The following is a 26,340-nucleotide window of genomic DNA, read 5'->3' on the forward strand; positions in this document are numbered from 1 at the left end:
ACCCAGACAATTGCGACGTGAGAAGTACCATGATAGAGGAATGGACCAGGTGCTGTGGGAACACAAAGGAGTGTTCAACTCACTGTGCATGGGAAGGCTTCAGAGGAGATGACTTTTGAATGGGAATCAAGGGAAGAAGAGGAAGGAGGCTTATTCGGGCAAAATGAACAGCACATGAACTCATAGAGATCTGAAATTGCATGAGAAGCCTCAGTTATCCAACAGCATTTCATTGTGGCTTCCGGTTGAGGGAAGTAGTAGAAGATGAGAAGCAGGTTAGGGTCAAGGTGTGAAGGGCCTTATATGCCATTGGTCGTAACAGTATCAAATTTTCCAAGGGACCCAGTTCATTCCCACCCGTGAGAGAGATTCAGGATCATGGTGAGATGGGGGAACTTCCCTTCCTATGGACCGTTCTTCCTTTGAGCTTTCTGCATGCTTCAAGGTTTCTGATCATGGAGGATTGGTGGTAACTAACTTCCCTAGGTTCTCTCTTCCGAGCTTCATCTTTTCCCCAGACATCTTACAAATGCAGTGATAGCTTCAGTCTTCTAAGAGATGAAGGCCTACTCTCATGCGCAGAGTCACAGATACACTAGTTGAGATGCTTTTCTGTATGGCTCAGAGTTAGCAGAAGAGGCAACAGGAATGTCCATCTCGATCTTTCTCTCTCTCTCTCCCTCTGATCGACTCTACCAGCCTAAGGAGCTTTTGGTCACAGGACTTGGGTTGAAAGCCTGGGACACAGGCTTCTGGTTTGAGTAGTGTTACAATCCAAATGCAAGCCTCTGCAGTGAACAGCTTTCCTTCCTCGTATAACCCGATAACTGTGGGTGCCCTGTGATTTCTTTCTCATCTTCATGACCTGTGGCAGTATATCAAGCTATTTGTTTACATGTGAAAAACCAAAGGCAGAGGGAGTGAAAGCTAAGTTGCCATACCATAGGCAATAGGCAGATCCAGAAAAAGTGAGAAACACAATCACAGGGGATCGAATCACAGAAGAGAAATCCCATACAGCTGGTGTCTGGCAGGGATAACCTGGAATCACACCAGAGCATCAGGGAGTATGGAGGTGTCAACCCACCTCTCGGCTTTGCCAGGCTATGAGGGAGTATTCCATTGGCTGCCAGTGGCATTTCCCCACTTGAAGTGGGATACGTGTTTATAAGCTCAAATGTGGCTTGGGTTGGGGCTGAAATGTTGAACCCCAAACTCTGCAACCGACACTCCCTAATTGGAAGCTAAGTGGATCCCCAGGCACTGATGTACTCAGCAGAGAATTCCTGAGCCTGGGATTTCAGTTCCAGCGTGGAAAGTAAGACCTGTCTCTGTTTTGGGGGAGCTTAATTGAGAGATATTAGAGGAGAATTTCTATAAATTTTATTAACTTCCTTTAATTTTGAAATCCTTTTTTTTTTTTAAATAATTGCCTAACATAATCCTGGGTTATTGGATGGTTTATTAAAATCTGGAATGGATGGAAATGTTTTAAATGTTGGAGCTTTTTATTGAAACACCCACTTTCCAGCCGCTTACACATACTCCATCTTTGAGAAAGGGGTGGTTTTACCACTTCGAGTAAAAAAAGTTATCTAGTGTGCTTGGAGTAAAATGAGTATGTGAGTGTGGGTGTGTATGTATTTCAAACTATAAGAGAAGTGCTTCCTCAAAAAAAAGAGGATAAATTTTAAAATTCTAAGCATTTGTAAAAATCCTTCATTTGCTCTCCTCACTCACTGCCTGCTTTAGTGTGAATGCAGCAATTCATTAAATCTTCCATTTGTTCAATTTGATAGTCTTTTGAAAATATATGTTAATGATAAAGCTGTTAACAATTCAATGTTTTCACTCAGGTATATGCCCGTATGTCAGAAGTCTTAGGAATAACAGATGACAACCACGTTCTAGAAACATTCATGACGAAAATGTGAGTTCCTGCTTTGGTTCTTTGATTTTTCTTTTGTTGGTGTTGGTTTGAATCTAATAAATCTTTTTCCTGTGTTTAAATCTCTTCGTAAATATTAATTTTTAAGAAAAGACTTTTAAAATAATGCTTTAGTTCTTAGCATGGTAGCATGCTTCTTAATTGAAACTTAGTTTCTCATATTTAAAATTCACCATTTAGAAGATACTGTTATTTGTCAAGGTATCCATGCAGTTGCAGCATGCAATATCAAAACATGGTTTTTACAAGTTTACACACTTTGACTCTTCAGGTCAGTTGGGCAGCAATTTTTTTTTTTTTTTTAATTAAAAAGAAAATACCCAATTTCAAAAACCAACTGAAGAGATTGTTGCAAATTGGAATCACTGAGAGAGGTTTGATTGCCTCTGGCTGTCAGAGACATTCATGGAAACTGAATTATCTTTATAATATTAGAATTAACTAGTTTCTAGTCCTAGACATAACTCAGTACACTTAGCCTAAACTTATATACCTCCACTTGGCATCCCACTGTATCTGTGTAGCAGACAAGACAGCAGGGCCTTGCCTACAGAGAACAAAGCTGGATGACAGTCATGATCACAAGAAGTGAGTTTTGGAGCCACAAGTTGGGTGGTTTGTTTCTTGGCAAGTAACTGTGAGCCTCTATTTGACTTCCTTTGTTAAGTCCTGCTGTCACTCCCTAATATGTTTATTTTAGATACGAACTTAATATTTCTTCTGTGAAAGACTTAGGCAACTTGTAATTTACAAAACTAAATTTATAGAATTATACACCATTTGGAGAGCAGTGTTCGTTGTACATTGATTGTATATAATTTTGAATGTGCTGTAAAAATAATAGAAAATGTTCCACTGGTATTTTGTGATTTAGCTCATCTAACTTGAATGTATGTGTGTTTCTATGTTCTCCCTATACAGGCAGATAACTTATAATTAAAAACTTCTTTTTCATGTTTAGCGTTACAAACCTTAAATACTGGGGAAGATGTGAGCCTGTAATTTCAAGGACTCTTCAGTTCCTAAATGACCTGTCTGTTGGATATCCTTTTTATTATATATCTATTACATACACACACACACACACACACACACACACACACACACACACAGCCTAACGAGTGTATTCTACTGGCCAGGTATTTTCCTTGTGTATAATTTTTGCAAGTTTTTGTTTTTTTTTAATAAAAAAACCTTTCATCTAGCCTTATCTGTAAATGCATGTTTTTGGAAGATTTATGTTAGCTACATACTGTACTGTAAAGCATTTATTCAGTCACAATGAATTTATATGGATATGTAGATTCATAACTAGTTAAAGTTATATTTATAGCCATCCAGGTTAACGAGTTGTTACATAAGAAAGTATTCAGCCACATTTGTTTTAGTTTATGATTTTTCATAATTGTCGAAAAGTTCTTGTTTTAAAAGAAAGCATAACTAATTTTAAGATCAAAATGTTCTAAAAATAATTACCTTATAAAAACTGAATTCCTAACAGTAAATATATCTTCAGTATTCTAGCATTCTTCAATTGAAAAGAATATTATTTTCATTAGTTATGAGGCACAAAGGAGAAATAGAAAGAAAATTTTAAGTTTTTTCAACACTTCTTCGATTATTGGCCCCATCAAATCAACATCTTATTTACTCTAAAATGAGATTACCCATTAAACATTAAATGTGTGGTTTTCTCTCATTAGCAGATTTTTTAAATCTAAAACCAGAATCACTCTTTCTTATTAGGTTATAATTGATAATACTATCATGTTTCTACCAATAAGAGAGAAGCATGTATATTGTCTTTTATGTGTTAGCTATCAAATATATATAGGAGTTGTGAAAAATAAATGTTCGTTTATTTAACCACTAAGATTAGCTGTTATTTTAATATGAGGACAACATTCTGAAAATGGGTAGCATTGGATAGAAATCTTTAATGTAGGTTCACTTCAGGAATATGTTTGTATTAGTTAACTTTAAAATTGTGTTCCTTGGCAAACCATAAAAGATTTTCAAAGTATTAGACACCCACTTTTGTGCTGGAATTTAATATGCAACTTTTTATTGGAAAATAATCGTCCTTGTCTGGCAAAATCCACCATGCAATATTTCTGTTAGTAGGTATAATGCAATAAAGACAGGGAGGGCTATTTATCACTACAAATTTTGAGGATTTCAGGATTCTTTTTATTATTTTAATATATTTCTTTGATATTAAATCAGAAAAATGATAAATTACACCTGTCCAGGCTGTTTTTCCTTTTTACTGGAAAGTGATGTACAACCCAATTCCAGTGGTCATTTTGGCTTTTTAAGATATGTATTTTTTTCTTATTAAAAAAAAAATGCAACCTGTATTTTTTTTTTAATAATAATGCTGAAATACTCTTTATTTCAAACATATGAAGTGGTTTATAAGTACTTCCTAGTATTGCAAACTCTGGCCTTTTCACAATGAATTACTTTGAGAGCATATTATCTGGAAAGAAGCCTATGTTATTTTATAGCATGTATCTATTGTTTAGATTCACCCTATTTTTTAAGTTGAAATTGAAATCTAATATAAAATTAATTTGATTTGTATTCTTTTTAGTATAATTTGCATAATGCCTAATTTATTTGTGTCTGCTCTTTAAGATCCTTTTCCTATCACCTTATATTTTATATATATTCTTCATTATAACCTTTCATTTTACAAGCTGTTTATTGCTTTTGAGTACTTCTTGAAGTTAATAAAAAATCATATTTTCAGAAAGCTAATTAGATAAAAGTTTAAAAGCTATAACATTTCAAACTAAGGGATACGAATGGTTTCAACCTGGGTACATTGATTTATATTTTTTAACAATTATTTCAGGTTTGCATATTTAGAAATATATATTAGCTCAATTTGATTTCAGTGCTCAGTTATTTGAATTATAAATCATTATGTCCCTTCTAGCTGATCAGTCATGAAATATCTTCGAATTCATTTACATAATGGAATATGTGAGTGGTGTATCTATTTCAGTGCAGTTGCTGGTTACCTAATGCATATTTTGTTGTTTCCAATCGATTTCTTTATTAGAATGTGTTTTTAAATTCTGATTTTAAAGCTTTACCTTATTTCATTGTTAAAAATAAGATGGTATTCTTCAGTAATAGAAACAGTTATGCCAAATAAAAATTATCACCAATTGTCCCCATTAATGTAAATCTGTTTATACCGGATTTAAAATACATGTATTTAAAATATTAGTAACAAATAAATGGAAAAGCATGTTATTTTACTATAAAGTTATTAAATGTTCCTTATGACTTTATAATGCATATCTTCAGATATTGTTGGTGTTTGTTTTTTTCTACTTTTAGCTTCTTTAGAGTGAATCTTATTCAGTGTTTATGGTGCTCAAAGCTAGTTTCTGAACTTTCATGTTCTTGAATCTGACCACTTGTTTGGAAATTGAAATCATGAAAGACTCTCCTTTTTAGGAAGCTCTGAAAACGCCTCCTGTTTACTGGCCCTAAGGCAGTAGTGGCACACTTCACTAATCAGCATCACTGGAGCTCGAGTTAAAATCCAAATTGCTAGACCTCACCTCCAGAGTTTATATTTTAGAACATGTGAGACTGAGGCCTGGAAATTTGCATTTTCAGCAAGTCTCAGGCGGTGCTGCTGTCTCAGGGACCATCCTCTGAGGACTTCTGCCTTAAGATAACGAGAAAACAGAACGGGATGTTCTCAGAAGTCAGGTATTTCTCCCACAGATGCTTCTCCAAAGGACTTTGTCTTCACTCGGAAAATGCAGACGTGGCATTTTTAGAGGCCGTCTAGTTCCCTAAATAATAATGTGTGTGAGGAGTCTGCTATTACCTGAAGTCCCTGGCTTTTTAACCAGAGAGCCTGTTGCATTTTACCCACAGTTTCTGTTTGCCAGATTGGAAGTTTTCCAAATTGTTCAGACTATTGTAATTTTCAGATCCTATGGCCTTTTTGAGAAAAAGTTTGTTTTCCCATCAAATTCTTTACACGGGGTGTATAAAATACATTTAGCAAATACATCTGAGTAACGTTTTAATATACTCTTTAAATTTCTAAGACTGATTTTCAAGAATTCTAGATTCCAAATAGCTTTTTCTGACATGCACAGAGTTGAAATGGCTGTGTCCTGCGGTCGCCCACCAGGGTCAGGTTTCAGGATCCTTCTCCCTCTTTGAAATGTTTTCCAGTCAGAAATTTTGGTTTCTGTCTAACTGGGAAAGGGATGAGATTGTTCAAATGATTAGAACAAGGGAGCTTCTGAGAAAGCTGGAGAGAATAACGGTCATACAGAGCAATCAAATTAACTCAACTTACTTGTGTTAAATGCTGAGGAAGGAGGAGGAAAGGGTTATTTCATCCAAACTTCTGTTTATTAATCATTATTTCAAGTTTTTCTTCCTTTGAAAAATAGTTGATCAATATTTCTACTGCAGTTCTTTAATTTACTCAAATTTACAGCAGGAACTTGCTTCACTTTGGGTTTCAGATAGATAATAATGAGAAAGGAAATTTCATTTTCTATTAGGCCCTCTGTTGGTAGTTGCCCTTATTACATCATCCTCAAAGGTTTAAGAAAACCCAAAAATATCTTTAGCCTTTTAAAACAGCCCCAAAAAAGAGTTCTACATTAATTGATGAAATTATCCAAACTCATTTTTACCCAGTTGTTGCTGTTCACTTCAACATTTCTTAGGATTACTAATTTCTTCATATTATTATTGCAAGACCACCTACGTGATTTGTGGGCCCAGGACATAATGAAAGTGTGGGGTGCCTTGTTCAGAAATCACTAAGAATTTCAAGGACTCAACAGCAGAGCAGTGAACCGAGCCCAGGATCCTGTGCAAGCGGACAGCTTTGCACACCCATGAAGCTGACCCAGGTTATCTGTTACATAAAGAAATGTTAGTTTGGTGCAAAAATAATTGCAGTTTTTGTAATTATTTTTAACCTTTTAAACCGCAATCACTTTTGCACCAATCTAATAATTCCTTCCATTTGGCTTCAGACTAATTCTCGAAGACTTGGAGACTATGTCCTTAGTTCCTGTACACCAGGATTTGGTGAATATAATTCCTATCCACATGCATCATAAATCTATCTATTAGTTTGTTTCGATTTTTGTTTTTGCAAGCCAGAGTCTTATTTCCTGTCCAAGCGACTTGATCACCATGTGATTTTGTTTTTCAACCCCAAATCTCTTCCAGCTTCATTTGTCTTTTTTGTGCTTGCTTGTTTGTTTTAAGTAGGGTTTCCAGGTGAGAATTCCTACCCGTTCTCAGGAATTTTTTTCGCTTTCCCGTTCCCAAATCCCGAGATATAAACTGTTTTCTGTTCTCCACAGTGAATCGTTTCCACAAAGTGACGGCCGATACTACCACCCACCTGGGTTCAAGGAGCCAGTTTTCCTGATTACCTGACCAACTTTCCTTGGGATTCGGGAATAGGAAAGTGAAGAAAATTCCTAAGAATGGGTGGGAATTCCCACCTGGAAACACTAGTTTTAAGTGCAGTAACTAGAACTGCATCCTTATTTAGATTTAACATCAAGTAAGAATAAAATAGTGATTTTTAAATTTAATTCCGTGCTCACCTTAATGATTTACTTTTCTTACTGGCCTCTTTTAATCCAGCAAATAGTAAGTAAGCATTTGCTGGGTACAGGGCAAAACGACAGATGAAACACAGACCTTGCCTTCACAGATGTTTTAATTCTAACAAAATTGATCCTAATTCCAGACTTTCTTTCCAATGTTTCTCCTAAGAGCTCAAAGTCCATTGTATTATTATTTTAAAATTTAACTCAAATACATTACACACTAATTTTCTGAAAATCTACACATTAAATGTAATGTGGGTATGTAACATTTTGATATGGTGGCTTTGAGAGAGCTCTTTATTCAAGGTCATTTGGACAGCGCATATATACAAACTGTTAAGCATACAAGTCATGTGCAAACCAGATGTTCTCACCCTGTCACTGATTTTCTTGGGGGGTGAATCCTGAATGAGGTGAGTGTCGGAAAGAGTAGAGGATAAGAAATGAAACAAAGGTCTAGAATAAAATAAGGGTGAAGGATGGAAGTAAAATTGGGTATGTCTGTTCCAGGAAATATTTAGTAATAAACACTAGTAATTCTGCTTTGGTGAAATAGTATGAAAATGTATTGCTTTATTTCGATGAATACCACCATCTCCAGATGATTTTGAGAATGTTAAATAAAACTAGTTTCCTCATACCTCCCGCAGGCATACCTCCATTGACATTTCTCCTCAAAGGAAATGTTGATTTATTATTTTTGTTTTCTGTCTCTGTCATCCGTGGAAAAGTCATCCCATAATTTATCTGCTCTATTTGTTTTTGTACTGGAATCAAATATGAGAATCCTTTCTACTCCTCTTCTAGAGCCCACTTACTCAGACCTTCGCTCAGTTCTTTAAATTCTTGCTTCATAAGGTTACCTTCCTCAAGTATTATTTTAATCCGATCATTTCTCTTCCCAAAAGCCCAGAATTACTTCTACTTGCTTCTCAGGTCAAAGTAAAATTATTAATTTGAACTTGAGTCCTTTAACGGTACTTGACTTATTGAGTTCCCCTAACGAATTTTCTGACCCACCATTCAACCACAGTTTGTACTTGATACTGTTCCTTGGGCCAGGGAAATTTATTTTACCTTCCCCTTGACACCCTTCATCGTTCTCTTTCACTGAACCTCCACATACTCGTATGCTATTCTCCTCATTTGACTCAGTGAGGTCTCTTTTAAATTTTCAGGTCTTGCTAAAGACTTAGTAAGGACATCCTGAAATAGTTAGAATCCTTCATCGCTGTGTTCACTAAAAGAAAATGAACAAGTCATTTAATTTCTCTGAGGCTGAGTTTCTTCATCTCTAGAAAGGGAATGTTATTAATATCTACCTCTTAGGATTTTGTAAGGATTAAATAAATATATAACAATAGATCTACCATGTTTCCCTGATAATAAGACCTAGCCGGACAATCAGTTCTAATGTGTCTTTTGGATCAAAAATTAGTATACGACCCAGTATTATATTATATTATATTATATTATATTATATTATATTATATTATATTATATTATATTATATTATATTATATTATAAGACCCGGTTTTACAGTAAAATAAGACTGGGACTTATATTAATTTTTGCTCCAAAAGATGCATTAGAGCTGATTCTCCAACTAGGTCTTATTTTCGGGGAAACATGGTACGTTATCTAACAAAAATAAAAGACCTGGTACTAGTGACCCTGTCACATAGTAGGTGCTCACTAAATATTAATTTTCTTCATTTTCGTTTTTTTATTTTTCTTAACTTTTCTTGAACACCTAGTTCTTATCTATATATCTGGAGATGAATACATAGCTTAGTATTGACTAATCCTCTCTCCTATAAGGTTGTAAATTATTGGAGATTAGAACTCTTTTTTTTTCCCTCCTCTATAGTTTCAAAACTTCACATAGTGGACATTTGAACATATTGTTGACCCTTTTGTTGAGTAACTAAGCCTTTAACTCCTATTCTTTGTAAGTAATTATTAGTATCCCTTAAGATGCTTCATTTTGGTTGTACCTACTTGGATTTTTTCATCTATTAGGGTTCATTAGCATAATCCTATTTTTGAAATAACTAAACTAATATTCCAGTAATTATACTTTGTAACTATCATCTATCTGCAGTAATTTCCGAATGTAATTTTCTTATTTGTGAACTTTCTTCTATCATCAGAGTCTAATTCTAGCTGCAAAAACTGCTTATAAACATGTATGGCTTTTAAATAATTTCCCAGGTCAGTACAATCATCCACCTTCTTGTATTTAGTGAAAATCATATTTATTGCGCTACTCCTTTGATTCTCAAACAGAAATCTCTTCACATTTTAACAATGTAAGATACTTCTTACAATTGATGGTATTTTTAAAAACTTTTTTTTTTAGTAGCATATAACATAATGTTGTTTATAATTAGTGGTGGTGTAGTTTGGGTGAAATATGGCTGATACTCTGCAGTAAGGGCTTGATACCCTAAATGGAAGTCATACTTGGTGCTACTGTGCCCGTCAGCTACTAAATTAAAGTGCGTGGCACTCCTGTAACTTAAGAAACCAGTTCATTTTCAATTTAGTTACCCTCTTCTTCAAAGGATACAGATTTTTAAATTTTTCAACCACCTTTAAGATACACCATTTTTCCCACATTTTCTTGCTTTTCTCCATTTGTCATGCTAGCTATCAATAGAACCATCTTCACCTTCCTCAGTGTTTTCCTAACCACATGGATACAGAAAGGGATTTTCTGGGAATTTTGTTTAGTGAGTAAATACCAGCCAGGACTGAGTTTGCTCAGTCTCAGATATGATGAATTGGTTCCCTCCTAAAAGTACAGTTTCCTTGTCCCTTCTGGGACCTAGTTCTGGTTTCAGGGGTACCTCCAGGAGCTGGTGATCTCTGTAGAATCATCGCCCGCTCTAAAGTCACATGGATATGATGTAACCTAGTGGAAGAAGCTTATCCTTTATGGTCAGACAGACTTGGATTTGAATCTTGGTTCTACCACTTACATGTTCCATGTACTAGATTCTCTCACTACTCACTACTCGAGTAGTAGACTAGACTCCTATCACCGTTGAGGTTACTGTTAACCACCATTACCACACTGACTGTTAGGGCTATTCTGAATGCCACCCAATTACAAGGCTTCCCAACTACAACTAAAATGGTGCGACATATAACTCTAGTCTCTTAGACAAGAATATGATGAAAGTATAAAGGTCATAAAATAATGTATCCACTTGGCTTTTTTAAAAAACATTACAGACCCTCTTAAGGACTATAACTAGCTTTGAATTGAATTCTTAGAAAGGAATATAAGTATTCAGATGAAATTTCATTTTTTTTTCCATCATTGACAAAAAGTAAAAATTTATTCTTAATCATTTTTTTCTTTAGAATATAATTAAAAGGCAGTGAGGCTGACCTGGGTACAAAGTGCACAAATGCAGTTCTGCAGAAAATGTGTCTTTAGCAGACGAGATTCTTTCTGTGAATGTTCTGTTTATTACTACCATAAATATTCTATTGTCAAAACATGACTTGCTGTTTATTAGCAGCACTGACAGAAGATTCCTATTAATGGCAGCATTCCTACTACCCGTAGACCCTGTTACTTTTAACTTTGCAATTCTAAGAGAATTGTATTTGGTAATTACTTAAGATATTTCGTAGTTTATTGATCCCCACCCTGTTTAACTGAGTGAAGTTTGAGTGGCAGTTCTTCTGCTCAGTGATTGACAGCAGGAACAGTCATCAAATGGGCATCTTTGTGGGAGGGAAAGGCATGCCATCTATCAGCCCTGATCATGTTGCCCTTCAGCCTGCCAGAAACACACAGTTCATTGAGCACCCACTGAGAGCAGTGTGCTGAGGAAACGCACAGACGTGGACCCTGCTCCTGGAAAGCTTACAATCTAACACGGCGGAGGTGGGCCAAATACACGTGCTTAATATGCAACTGCAATGGCTGCTTGAGAGCCAGAGGGACTTGAATCTAAATCCTACTTACTGTTTGTCTTCTGGAGAGTTGTATGTAATTTTTTTGAGTTTGTTTCCTCATCTGAAAAACAGACGCGGTACTGCCCATTTAGTGGGATTGTGAGAATTAACCTTGCAAGTAGTGAACAGTCTACAAATGTTCATTCTCAGCATCTCTGTGTCTTCCTCCCTGATTTATAATTGGCAAAGACGTTTTCATCATCAATCCGCACAACAATCCTGTGAGACCCGTAGTTTGCGTATAGGATCCTTTCTCATTTGTGGGAGAGGGACACTAAGGCTCAGAGGCCTGAGTGTAGAGTTCACGGTCATTCAGCCGATTGAATGGTGTACTGAAGCCAAAAGCCCAGGTTTCTTGACTTGTGTTCCAATGTGTTTTCTACTCTCTACATCTACATCTGAGTGACTAAAATTTAGAATTAGACTTATCAGTGCCCCTGCACAGACGCAATATACAGAGTTCTACACTTGGAGATGATGTGAAGGAAAGGAGCCAGTATGTTTTCACTGGAACATGAATGTTCTCATGCAAGGTTATTATAACCTATAAGAAATGCGTGAGTCAGTAGGTAGGGAATGACCGAGAGAGGCCCTAGCTGGAGCAGGAAACACATGACCAGGGTAAAGTAAATGAAGAGGGTGTTTTAGACTGAACAGATGTCTTAGAGCCCTTCTTTGATGACAGCATTAACCAGAAATTATTTAGGCCTTGTGATCACGTGTATGATTTCTCAACTTTGTTCTCATCCTGAGTTGAACTGTTCAGGTGGTGATGCCGTGTGGGAGAAAGACCACGGTCTTAGGAGTCCCACCTCAGTTCACGTCTCAGCACTACCAATCCATAGCTGTGTGAGCTTGGGCAAGTAACTTAATTACTCTGAGCTTCTGTTTTCTTATCCATGAATCAGAAATCATATTTAACAGTGAGATGATGAAGATTGGATGAGTTAACAAATACAAGATGTCTTGTACTTAGTATAGATACTTGAGAAATATTAGGCCCTCTAAGGCTGTCCTTGACATTTAATCTGCTACATCTTCCTAATTGTATTCTGACCTTCATCTAAAGCAGAATTTCCTTCGATTGTTTCTTAGAACTGAAAATTTTCCTCTTTCTTGATAGTCTATTATGGGTCTTTTATAATTATTTTATTATTAAATAATATTAAGTGAAAAGAATTTCTCACATTACACCCAAAATGTAAAAAAGGTCAGTTTTAATTTTCCACTGTGAAGGCTTTAATAGTAAAGAGATTTGTGTCTTAATTATAAAATTCATTCTTCCTTTCCATAACTAGAATATGTATAAGATAGGAAAAGTAATTGCACTGGTTAATAATGGATTATCATTCTTAACCGCATGAAAGACATCTCTATAGGAATGCTCTTTAGAAATCATATTTATTCTTCATAAATAGAAATTGATGCCATTATAGCTCAGTGTTATTTTGTGATTTGTTACCTATTGATAAGACAATTATATTTCCCCAGATTCCTTAACTTCTATTACCTATATCCTTTTAAAAAAACTTGTGAAGATAGATGCTGTGAAATTCATGCTAAAAAATCACACGGTAAGTCTTCTTTCCTTTCATGAATGACTAGAATTGTCCGGGTAGTTGAGGTAAAGCAGTAGTAACTGTGGATGCTCTTTTGCTTCCATTAGAGTGAGCACTTCCCCTTCCTTGGCATCTGTGACAGTTCCAGTCTCAGTGACTTCAGGTGCCGAACCACCTTCTACACAGCCCTCACTCGCCTTCTGATGGTAGATCTGGGTAAGGTTAATAACAAGCTTACTTAATAAGGGATCAACAATGTGGAGTGAAACACTAGGGAGTACACATTTAGCTTCCTGGGATTTGCCACCTCTCACAGTTTTCTACAACTTGCTGAGATTTCAGCATTCACTTGTTATCATCAGAGCCAAAGACAAATCTTCGTACTTAAGGTGGTATTTTTTACTTCAGATAGTACTTGCATTAATTCCTTACCTCACAATTGATTTTCTGGGTATCCTTTGATGCATTCATTTTACTTACTGCTACGAATCTAGGAATAATCTTAAAGACAGAGAAGCTTTACACACAAAGATTTGTTTTTATAATGGCATTTAATCTAGAGAAATAATAGAAACAGTGTAAATATCCAACAGAGGGAATTGTGAAATCAGTCGCATTCACTTACTTGATGCTATAGTATGTGGTCATTAAAAATTATGATTTGAAGACAATGCAAGACATGAAATTTTCTGTCATAATAGTAACTGGAAAAACAAGGTGTTTAACTGTGCAAATGGTATGATCATTCCTATTGGAGGGGGAAATAATATATCAAAAAAAGACTTAAACAAAATTCTTCAAAAATATTAAATATTGTTTTGGAGTATTGGGGCTATAGGTAACATTTCCTCATTTTTGATTACTCGAAATTTTTTTTAATGTATTACTTTTATAATGGGAAAAATTAACTTGTCTTTAATTTTTTTCGTTGAAAAGCTGAAGTTAGCCAGAAGTATCCACAGGTAGATAGCACCTTAGGGTGGGCACTTAACCCTCTCTGTGGTGACCATGTTATCTGGATTCCTGTTTTTCTCCATGTTTGAATATTGCAGGTTAAATTAATCAGTTTATAAACACCTGAGAGTGTTCGGTCAATGACAATATTGTCCTTAGAGAATACTGATGGTACTTTTTCTTCCTTTCTCTTGCAATGTATTGATTGATCCATCAACTTAAATATGAATTTTTAAAATGTGATCATACAAAAGGAAAGAGGATAAGTCATTTTATTTTGCACATAAAAGGCATTGAACCTTGTAATAGAAAGGTGACCAAACCCTTCTCTGCTCCGCACACCTGTATTATTTTCATGCATTTCAACAGAATAAATTACCAGAAAGACAAACAGCCAAAAGTTGAGAGAAATGCAACTAGAATGATTAAGGAGCTTAGCAGGATTGATTTCTAAGGAAAGATTAAAAGAACCATGTATGTATAACTTGGCTAAGTGACAACTAGGGCTTGAGGCAAAGAGAACTGTCTATAAATATTTGAAGAGTGTAAACCAGGCATGCAAAACCCAATCATCTGGTACCTTAGGCAAGTGGGAGAGCTAACTGAGTGACAGCTTTGCATACTGCACACCAGCCTGTATTATGTCTTGGCTGCTGCCTTGGAGAAAAGAGGAGCAGCGGGGTCCTTTGTCACTGTCCTCAATGATCATTTAGAGAACACACTGTGATGAGCTCTGAGGGCACAACAAAGACCTTGCCAGACTGGCCCCTGCCCTCAAGGAGCTTGCGCTCTTGCCTTCCCAGTTGTCCAAGCATCAAAGAAGACCGGGAAGCCCTTGTCGGACTTAACTTACTTCCCAGGGCTTAAAAATGTTCTTTGAATGACCCTGTCAGACAGAGAGGGGAGACCAATGTTAAAGAGAACTAGCTGGAGATTTCCTAGAAATAGGTCCGTGTCACATACATCTTCACCACTTACTCCTGGAAATGGAATGGACAGGTCAAGATAGCTTTTCATGTGGTCGTCGTAGACCAGAGAACCCCCATGAATCTGCGGTGGCTTAAACAACAGGGTAGCACTCGATGTTCACAGCACAGCTGCACTTACCATTGCATTGATAATGGAGAGACATGATGATGGCCTAGGAGACCTGCACGGCCTTTCTCAAGACTACTTTTATTGAGTATTCTTTAGTGTAAACTGTGAGGTATGAGAAACTGAAGTAAAATACGTGAATTTAAATAAGTAATAGGATTTTATTAGGTTTTGCCAGAATTAGATTCCTTTGAAATATTTAACCCATAACAAGATAAAGTATAAATTGATTTTTTAAGCTGTTTTTTTTTTTGTTTTAAGGTAAATATTTGCTACATTGCAAGCACTTTTTAGATACCTTGTAAAAAACAGAAAAAGATAGGCTGTGTGGAAGTGCCTGGTACATGGTAGGTTCTAAATATAAGTAAGTTGAATTGCCTATGATAAAATTAAAAATAGCTACACTGATGGAACTTCTACATTGTTGGAAAAGAATTCTTTCCTTATTTATCAGTGTTTTTCACCCTTTAAAATAATGTATATTGTAAGCATCAAGTGACGATTGTGGTATATATTACCAGAGCTGCTTTCCCTTGTTAGGAACTAGAGGTATGCTTCTTCCCAAAGTATGTGGAGCTCCTTCAGCGTACGGATTTTGCCTTTTTCGTGATTGTCAGCAGCGACCTGGTATCTCTGCACTGTAGGTTCTCAGTAAATGTTTGGTGAATGAATGACACGCAATACACCGTAACCAAGATGCGATCACCATGGCTCCTGGAATCAGGTCCACCTGCCAGGTTCTGTCTGTAAGGGTAGCTTTGACCATTGGGCTCTCCAAGACAGAACGAATCAGGTGGCTGATTGCGTTCACAAGTGAGGAGCTACACTTGGCCACTCTTGTGCTGGATGAGCCACGTGTTGCTCTCTGTTCAAAGTGTCATTACTTATAGTTGATCATTTGTTGAGTGTTGAACACAGTTTTATCATTTGAGCCCTAGTCTCACAAACTAGGTTGACTGGAACGTTGCTGTCAGAATTCCTATATAAATGGTTTTGTAGTTTTCTGTTGTATATTCATTATCACAGAAACAAGGAAAAAAGCAATAGTGCACTTGCCAAAAAAATAGCACACATCCATGTATTAAATGAAAGAAATAAAAATATTACATGATGAGAATTATTCTCAAATTAAATGAAACAAAATTTGAGGAAGAACTTTTTATAACACTGATTTTGAGTGGGAGGCAGGTAAGAATCAAGTAGAAAGAACACCTAACTAACCTGCTAGCAAAACACTGGTTGTGATTCTTGGATTGAAATACAAAGCATATTCCAATTCAGCCCTCCAAAATAAATTGAGTATGTTTTGTGTGTAAGCTTTGCACATTGGAGTGATTAGAAATTGGGTGTCACATTAATTGATATTTACTTTGAAATGCAGTTTGGTTTCTATTCAATAATTTGTGCTTTGTATGAATTTAATTAGATGCTATGTGCCCCAGGTTGTATTTCAGATGAAAATGAGGGGTTTTTTGGCAATAAACAGTGGTAACATTTTATCAAATTGCTCCTTGGCTAAACTAGATAAAATGTTCACTTGTATAAAGAACAGAATTGAAAGCATTTCATCATCAGAATGGTGTTTCATGTTGGCAATGTATGTTTTGTATTCTAAGAAATTATAAAAAATAAATACAAAAATTCCCTTCACAAGATAGCTTACATACAGATGAAAATGGGTGACCGACCATATGTGCATGCATGTTATCCCTTCCAAGAATCACTTAAAGTTCCCTAGGTTATTTTTAAATTAACTTTGTCAATCTAATAAACTAAAGGAAAGATAGTATTACCCAAGCCAGTAAATGGAGAACCTCCAGGGAGCTGTTCAGTATAAAATACTGGAATAAATAAAAACCTTCTATTTTGTTTAATTTGAATGGAGGTGAATTCAGTTGACAGATATTGGAGAGGGGAAATGTGGAAAAGAGCTATAACAAGGCTTTTTGTTTTGTGGAGAACTAAATATTATTAGTTGCAAATTAAGTTTTCACCAGCCACAAATTTAGAAGTGTCACCAACAATTGTTTTCCTTGGACATTTTATGGTTGCATCTTCTCTTGAGCTACTCAGATGAGAAGCATGTTGATAGGCTCTGAGTGAGCAACTCCAGGTATCCAAACTCTAAGAAGCAGTCATATTTTTTAATGATCGTGGGGATGCTAATATTAAAATGGTCTTTGTAGACATTAAGAGAGAGCGATCTCTCTATGGGGTGAGGGTAGCGTAGCATCCATCTGCATTTGTGACTTGTAACAAGTACTTGGCACCTGAAGATACCTGTAGCTTAAATTTGAGAAATTTCGTACAATAAGTAAATGACTTGGATAAAGGGAAGAGTATTCTACAAATGGTTATTAAGGACAGAAGTAAAAAGACACAGAGGAAGGAAGCTTTTCTTTAGTAATAATAGCTAACATTTATTTACAAATGTACAGTTCGCAAACAACTGTCACATACATTATCCTATTAGATCCTCACAACAGCCCGCATGGAGTAGGTATGATTGCCGTGTCTGCCTATTAGACAGGGGAGGCACAGAAATGAAATGACTTGCCCAAGGTCAGTCATATACCTTGTAGCCCTCTGACCACACAGCCTCAATTCTTTTGCTAAGTCGTTGCTTCACCTTTCACATTTCCAATCGATTAGGAAATGTAGCCTTTTCTTCTTCGTTTTTATTTGAACTATTTGGACTAAATGATTGATTTGAGGCTTTGGGGGCAGTGAGAAGAAGGAAGAAGGGATTGCTTTCCAGTCTTCTATGAAATAAACAGATTCATGTTTATTATTTGCCCTATACAGGTATATTACTGTTCTATGATCAGTGAAAGTCAAATGGCATTTTTAAAAGTTGTCCTTGTGTCTAATCATTGGTCAAAGCATATTTCTTCTCATAGATAAAGAAACACAAAAGCTATCCCAGGAGAATTTAGCAAGTGAGAAGCTTGATCAGAAGTAGCTACTGTTCTGACAGGAAGAATACATCAACGCATCACCTGTGTCCACTGACTTGGCAGAGTCTGTCTGGAAAACAGACATGGGGGGTGGGGTGGGGGGTAGGAGTGGGCAATAGGGGTAAAGAAGCAGCTGGAAATACTTAGAATCTATAATGAGATAATTAAGACTAATTAGCTGGCCCTGTAGGCAGAAAGCAGCCCATTAAGTCCAGATCCAGTTTTAATAACTTACCTGGTTTTGAGGGTAGAGTCCAGAGCATCCCAGGGAATGAGGTGCTTCAGGGATAAACTTTTAGCCTAGCTCTCTTAGAGCAGTGTAACAGTCTGCAGAGGGCAGTGTATTTTTCTTCTGGGAACTAAAATAAACATTCTGGTTCCCTAGGGAGAGGAATTAAAGGGAGCCTCAGTTTTTTCATCTATTAAATGGAGATCTCTACCTTGAAGAGTTGTCATGTGGCTTAAATAAATAAAGGCGTGTGAAAAGGGCCTGGAACAATGCCTACCACAAAGCAAGTACTCAGTCTGTGCTAATTAAGACACAAATATTTATTGAATGCACTATTAGGGGCACTGACTGCAACTGGGACCTCAAAACAAGGCAAGTTCAGTGCCCTGGCTGCAGCTACTCTGCCTTCGGTACGTGGGCTGTTACTTTCCTTTGGAAGCTCGAGCTGATGACACTTCCTGACAGATCTGAAAACACCCTGCCCTGCCTGACGCCCTAAGTCATCTCGAAGCCCGAGCTCCTGTGTGGGCCGAGACCTGCCGGAGTCGCTGCTCTTCTGGGATTACCCGTGGCTATAATACTTGGTGTCAGATGGATTGTTTTCCTCACTCACTGCCTCTGTATCCCCTTGTCTGCCTCTCTTCCTAATTCTCCCTGGCTTGAAGCAGAGGCATTAGACCTGACCTTTACGGCTATGTTAGTTTCCTATTAGCACTGTAACAAATTACCACAAATTGAATGACTTAAATATTACAGATTTATTATTCTATAATTCTGGAGGTCAGAAATCTGAAAGGCGTCTCTGGGCCAAATCCAAGTGTCATCAGGACAGTGTCCCTTCCTGGAGGCTCTGAGGAAGGGTCTGTTCCCCTGTCTTGTGCAGCTAGAGGCTGCCTGCTGTCCTTGGCTCATGGCTCACTTTTCTCCAGCAACATCCGACCAAGTCCTTCTCATGCTGCCGTCTCTCTGGCTTTCCCCTTTTGCTCCCCCTAGCACTTTCAGAGACCTTTGTGTTTACATGGGACCCACCTGGCTAACCCAGGATAATCTTCTATTTTAAAGTCAGTTGATTAGCATCCTTAGTTCCCTTTTGTGATAGAGCCTAACAGGTTCACAGACTCCAAGCATGAGGACGGGGCCACGCTTGGGGGCCACTATTCAGCCTACCATACTGAACTATCACTGGTAGGTCAGAGATCTCACACAATACTTGTCATGCGTTAAATCCTAGTCAGTGTTGGCTACTATCATTTATTATTACCTTAATTATTTTATTCTCCTTGGCCACTCCCCCAGCCCCCCAGTAATCCAGCTGCTATTTGCACTTGAATTTGAGGCAATGAGAAGTTTCAGTGTTCTGCATACATTTCAAGGGGAGGAGGGAAAGCAAACCCAGATTTTTGTTGTTTCTGGTTTTGGGAGGATACTTGGGGGGGTTAGATGCACATGTCATAAAATTTACCCTTTTACAGTGTACAGTTCAGTGGTATTTCGTACATTTAGAATACTCACAAAGTTTTACAACCGTCATCATTATCTAATTCCAGAATATTTCATCACCCTAGAAAGAAACCCTGTATCTTAAAGTAGTCACTCCTCGTTCCCCCACCCCCAGCCCCTGGCAGCCACCAATCTACTTTCTGTCTCCATGGATTTGCCCATTCTAGACATTTAATATAAATGGAATCACATAATATGTGACCTTCCTGTCTGGCTTCTTTCACACAGCATAATGTTTTTGAGGCTCATCCACATTTTAGTACGTTATCAGTACTTCATGCCTTTATATGGCTGACTAACATTCCTTTGTATGAATATACTATTTTTTGTTTATCCATTTATCAGTTGATGAACAGTTGGATTGTTTCCATCTTTTGGCTATTGTCAGAATGCTGCTAGTATGAACATTTGTGTATAACTTTTTGTGTGGACACAGGCTTTCAGGTCTCGAGTATACATCTCAGGGTAAAATTGCTGAATCAGTTGGCAATTCTCTGTGTAACTTTTTGAGTCACTTGGCAGTTCTGTGTTTAACTTTTTGGGGTACACCAACCTCCTAGCATATGGATGTGTTCAACTCAGAAGCTCTTTGAACTCTGTTGTTTTCCACCACTCAAGGTTTTAAATTACACAGAATAACAAATGAAATGCCCTACAAATATCTGAGAGCCAACCTACTGAAAGAGTTACTACAGGTGTTTTAATGTGACTTCTGTGAAGGAAAAATATATGAAACTCAGAAAATGAATCACTTTCTGTTGAATCAGAGCCTCAGAAATCCAGTGGAGGGGATTAGCTCTGGATTATACATAAAAGGTGAAGAATTTGTTATTTTTTTTTAAATCTATGCATGACTGAGACAACAATGTTGCTTTTCCTGATGTCAATGAAAATATTAGTCTATAAATTGGCATTTCACATTCAAATCATACTGGTTTCTGGGTTCTTGTCTTGTTAGGGGAAAAAAGGCAAATTCAATTATTATTCATAAAATAATCACATATACACTTGGCACACTAAATATGTGACTGCATATTTGAATGTGAAGTTGTAAGAAAATAAGCACATATTTTCTCCTTTCGTGTCAGAAACAGTAAAGATACCTCTGTGGTAATACAAACGAGGAAAAAATCTTTAATAGGTGTTGTAAAAGTTGTTTCCATGATGTAAACACAAATGAACAGCCTTCGCGCTTAGCTGAAACAGCATATCACGTTGCAGGCCAGGAAACAGCGCTAACTGAAAGGTAAACATTTCTAGAGGAGTATGCACCACTGTCTCAGATTTGCCGACCCTAAACTTGAATACTGGCTGAGGAATGCCTTTCTCCTCGCCAGCAGGAAGCTGAGTGCCCTTCAGCCTCTCGTAACTTCCTGCAGCTCCAAACTCCAGACTATGACCCTGCCTCAGTCCCCACCTCTGATGCCTTCCACCCCAACACACTGGAAAGCAGACCTCAGTGGGGGTCCTGGTTGACTGACATTTGATCAGCCAGAGGATGTTGACAAAGTACTTAACTGCTTTGAGCCTCTCACTTAAAATGAAGGAAATCATATAACTTCACAGGATTGCGGTGACCGTTAGTGACTTGCAACAGTGCTTAGGACCCCGTATGAGCTGCAGAGGTTGTAGGCAAACTCATTGCCTACACATAAGCCATCAGGAAATGACTACTGTCTCTCAGTCACTACACAGATATTTCCTGAGTGAGTGCTAGACCCTGTTCTAGGCCTGTCGCCATGATCAGAACAGAACAGGTTCCTTCCCCAAGGAGTATGCATTCTAGTAGGGAAGATAGGGAATACGTATGTAAATTAATCAGTCATAGGAAGTCTCATAAGACAAGTTAAGTGATTTACAGGGTTGGAAAGTGGCTAAGCGTGGGGGGCATACACGTGGTGCTGTTTTACATAGGGACGCTGGTCAGTGAAAGTCTCTCTAAGGAGGTGACATTTAAATGGAAGTCCTGCTCACATTACTGTCTTCAGTATTCGCTCAGTGACTTCTCTCCCTGCTCATTTTAGTCATTTGTCTCTGGTGCTCCTGACGTCCCTATTTGCCTCAGAATAAAGGCAAATAAAGGTGAATTTTCATTGAATACAGTATTTCCCTAAAAATGCCAGGCCATGTTCTAGGTACTAGTATTCTAGTATTAGTACCACTACCATTTTTTTGAGCATCTTCTGTTTTTCACGTGTTATAACATTTAATATTCACAATAACCTTCAAAGATAGGTATTTTTATCCTTATTTTGTAGATAAGAAAAGCGAGACTCAAAGAGGTAAATGTCCAAAGTTGAGCAGTATGTGGGGGAGCCAGATCCCGACTGAGTCTGTCTGTTACTCTTTGTTCTGAGTCCTGTTTACTCAGAGCCCTGAGTACCTCCTTCCCCTTTGCTGAAAACGCAAAGATGCACAGTCTCAGCTCTGCGAAAGCAAAGCCAAAGACACTACCAGTGTGGGCTGATGGACCTAATCACTGTTATACACGTTCTAAACCATCTCATTCAGTCCCACAGTAGCCCTCATCACATGGTGCTGGTGGTGGACTCATGCAGGTGGTGTTCATGCCATACTAGCTACATGCTAAATACCTGCACTTCAAGGCCGACTGATAAATACTGTCTGTAGTGAAGAGTCAGACAGACTGCTGTGAGAATCCAAAGGAGGGAGGGGGACACCTGCAGTGTGACCACAGCAAGGACTTGTGGGGGAGCTTAGCTCAGACATTGGGCAAGCCACCCTTTGACCTGGGCTTTGGGAAATAACAATGGCTTCTGTAAAGCTCTCTGCTGTTTAATCGCCACTTGACAGAGTGGGTATCTTTAAGAGAAATAACTTGGTTCGAATTGCCAATTGATGGAGCAGGGATTCTGATTTGGTCTGCCCCACCCTTCACCTAGGATCCTGACCCTTGTCTAGAAGAAAATACCAGGAAAGACTCACTGACCTTTTGACATCTCTTTGTGAACAAAGCTGAGTCCCTGATTCTGTTGGACTCTGGAAACAAATTGTGTAAGAGGAAAAGAGAAGTCACAGAGGATCAGGGCCAGCTTCTCCCAAAGAGTCCAGAGATCCGCATTCTGCCATTGGTCTTCTGTGTACGTGGTCTTGGACCTCAGTTTCCTTACCTGTAGGATGGTGTGTAGCGCAGTTTCCCCAAACGTCGGTGTGCGTCTCAATCACCTGGAGGGCTTCTGAAAACAAAAATTGCGGGACCGCACCCCAGAGTTTCCGATTCAGTAGATCTGGGGTGGAACCTGAGAATTTACATTTAACAGTTCCCAGGGGTTGCTGATGTTGCTAGGTCAAGGGCCAAACTCTGGGAGCCACTGGTCTCTTCTCTGAGATCTCGTTTCCTCTCTAACGTTCTATTAAAAACCAATAGCATACAAATCAGGAGGCCTGGACCATATAGTTCCACCGCCAGCTAAGTATGCTACCTTGAGCAAGTCACGTAACTTCTCTGCTTGTTTCTTCATCAGTGAAGCAGGGACTTTAGTTCCCTGTGTCACAGGATGAGTGAGAGAATCAACTCTGTCATCTAAAAGAAACCCATTTTGAAAAGAATACTCTATAAATTGTCAGTTGTGCATATCCATGTGTGAAGTGAAGACTCTGCTTTGGCAGAATGCCTGAGGAAACTATAGTCAACCTTTAAAGTAAAAAAAAAAAGAAAAAGAAAAACACAATAGAAAATGTCTCTTTTCCCTCCTTTCTATAAAGAAAAGCAAGCTTAGTGCACGAAGAATTGTACCCATGGAGAATAGACTTAAAATCCAAATGACCCATGAGGGACCTCATCCTGTTTGGCAGATAAAAGTTTCCCTGCCATCTATTAAACAAATTAATAATAAGAAGGACATAAATAAAAGAGAATAATAACTTAGAGCTATCTGGGCACCTGAGTCTGTGAGCCCTTTAGGGCCTTGGCACCCAAAGAGAAGGGGGAAAAAAGATCCTTGTCTCTGAGGCTTTAAAAATGGCTTTCCTTGAGGCATTAGGGGAGCTCTGGGGGCCCGAAGAGCTGAAAGGCTGAGATGCCTGGGGCATGAGTCTGTTTGATCCAATAAAGAGCCAGAAAAAAATGGCTGGTAAGTAATTTTGCTGTTTCATTTGGTGCAAAAAGAGAAAGCAAAACACCAGAATACTCAATGAGCCAAAGCACAAAATGTGGCATGGATGTGAATGCAGGCTGACCCCTCCACGGGAACCTTCCTAAGCCTGAATGAAGCAGTCACGGCCGAGGCTAATGTACAATAGCATGCATTTTAAACCATGGTGACCCTTTTGTTTTTCTGATAGGCGAAGATGAGGACGAATTTGAGAATTTCATGCTCCCTCTTACAGTCTCTTTTGAAACAGTATTACAAATATTCAACAACAACTTTAAACAAGAAGATGTGAAGGTGGGTTTGTTTCCAAACATGAGGAAAGGCCATTTTGTTCATTCTACAATATCTAGATCCAGAAAAAGTTTCTGCATATTTGTGTGTTCTCTGTGCCTCATCCACTGTGCTTTCCCCATCACACCTGGCTTTGAGTCATACTTTTCCTGTAAGTCCCAGAGTTTCTTATACAAATGGACCTTGAGGTCCGCGATGAATTTGGGTAGTCAGTGTATGATTAGATGACACTCATTTATTTGTCTCTTGTGGCAGTTAGTGTCTTTAAAAGAACGTTTCTCATGGGTACAGCACTTTAAACATCCCTATTCCCTCTCTACCCTGCACTGTATGTTTCAGCATATTTATAAGGAGGAATACACAAACCTACATATGCTAAAACACTACATCTCTAAATATTTTTTTAAACGAGAATGTATATAAATCAAGACTTTATTAAATGGCTAGGCATATATGTATAAATAGGAGCTGGTCTTGAAGTATTGCATTCTTAAACCGAACAAAGTGATTAGGATAACTGATAGCTAAATAAGGTTTTTATGTGCCTGTGGGAGCCATATTAGGATTGATTTGACAAGTCAGTTCAGCTGTGGCAACAGTCATAATATCTAAGACAACATTATGTTTTATTAGTAAAATCCTTAAGTGTAGCAAGCTGTTTGTGACAAAACAGCCCCATATTTTAATGTGGAGGATGGGGAGCCCAAGATCTGCTGGAAAGTAATAACGTCTTTTGAAATTATAATGTATCGGGGCTCTAGTAAATAGATTGACACTGATTATTATTTTTAAGAGACTAATAAATATACTCCAGAGAATGTAGGCACCTTTGTTGGTGATGTTTTATTGTCGTATTTTATTGTTCTTTGAAATATGTTGAAAACATTAACCATCATTTCGCATGGCTCCTCATCTACCCAAAAAAAAAAGAAAGAAAGAAAAAAATTAGCAGTAAGAAGCCAAATAGAAAAACGATGACCTTTAATGATTATTTTAGTATAATTCTTCTACAAAAAAAATAACCAAATACTATACCTTTTAATTTGAAATACAGTTTTTTGAAATGAATGCTTATCAACATGCCATAGTCACAGAATTTTAAAACGAAGAAAGGGGAAATCAAAGCGATTTTCTTTGTGTTTATAGTCCGGCTGAAATTCTTCACCAGAGTTTCTCCTCAGATTAGCTGTATTTTTCAGGTGTCCTACAAATATTTCTAGTGACCACCAAGGTCTTTGCAGCTTTAAAGTGGCTGTTCCTGTCCTTTATATCAAAAAGACGCAAGGTTGAAAAGCACCATCTTTATAAAAATTACATTTGTCTCATTTGAAGATTTCATTATACTGCAAGCCCGTTTTGATGTAATCCCATCTAGTTTGATAGAAACCATCTTCCTAGAGTCATTTTTAATGGAGTTCCAATGATATATCCCTAAACCAGCAAGTTCTTAACGACCCTGGAAAGTGACTGCTTGATTACACTTTAACGGTATTTGCAAATAAAATCACAAGTAATTAAGGGGAAATCTCCAGGCTTTTGAGCAAGTTTGATGCATGATAACTGCCTGATTCAGCTTCATCTAGAGTAATGCTGTGTAGGCAACAGCTACTGAGATCAATAGCAACGTAATGATAGTGGCAGAATTAAGTGAGTAACCTGAGAACTGGGCCTCAGAATGCAAGCAGCTGCCACGAACCAAGGCCACACAGCGCACTCCGTGCTTCCGTCCTAAATGTTCATCAAAAGACGCCCTGCAGGAAAATGGAGTTAGATGCTCTTTATTGCTGATCGTGTCTCTTGCCACATTTATCAGGGAAATTGGATTAGCAGTTGGCAGCTGCAGGTAGACAAGATTCTGCAGTGATTAAATATGCAGCTTGGCTGCATTCGTTGTGACAGACCTTTAGTAAATTCTACTGTAAGCACCATCTGTCTAATTTGTATAAAGAAAACTTGGTGCTTTAAGCTACCGGTAAAGAACTAAATCTGTTGCTTTATCATAAACAAAACTTTTGCACTAAATGCTTTTAAATGTAATTTATTAGGTTAAGGCTATTTTTCTATCATGATGAATAAATAATACATGTAAAAG

The 26,340-nt window shown here is 37.6% G+C and overlaps 1 protein-coding gene across 8 annotated transcripts in view; it reads left to right on the forward strand.

Annotated features, from left to right (window-relative positions):
• Window positions 1–26,340, forward strand: part of RANBP17 (RAN binding protein 17) — a 255,550-nt gene that overhangs the window by 164,574 nt on the left and 64,636 nt on the right. For all 8 annotated transcript variants that reach the window (XM_019741153.3, XM_074313890.2, XM_074313893.2 and 5 more), the window contains 5 exons: window positions 1,857–1,930; window positions 2,910–2,990; window positions 13,059–13,122; window positions 13,215–13,323; window positions 24,148–24,251. In XM_019741153.3, the coding sequence (XP_019596712.2) occupies window positions 1,857–1,930; window positions 2,910–2,990; window positions 13,059–13,122; window positions 13,215–13,323; window positions 24,148–24,251 (432 nt within the window). The remainder of the gene's footprint in view (window positions 1–1,856; window positions 1,931–2,909; window positions 2,991–13,058; window positions 13,123–13,214; window positions 13,324–24,147; window positions 24,252–26,340) is intronic.

Source organism: Rhinolophus sinicus, chromosome 5 (assembly GCF_057876585.1).
Source record: "Rhinolophus sinicus isolate RSI-liver-muscle chromosome 5, RSI-T2T, whole genome shotgun sequence".
NCBI lineage: Eukaryota > Metazoa > Chordata > Mammalia > Chiroptera > Rhinolophidae > Rhinolophus > Rhinolophus sinicus.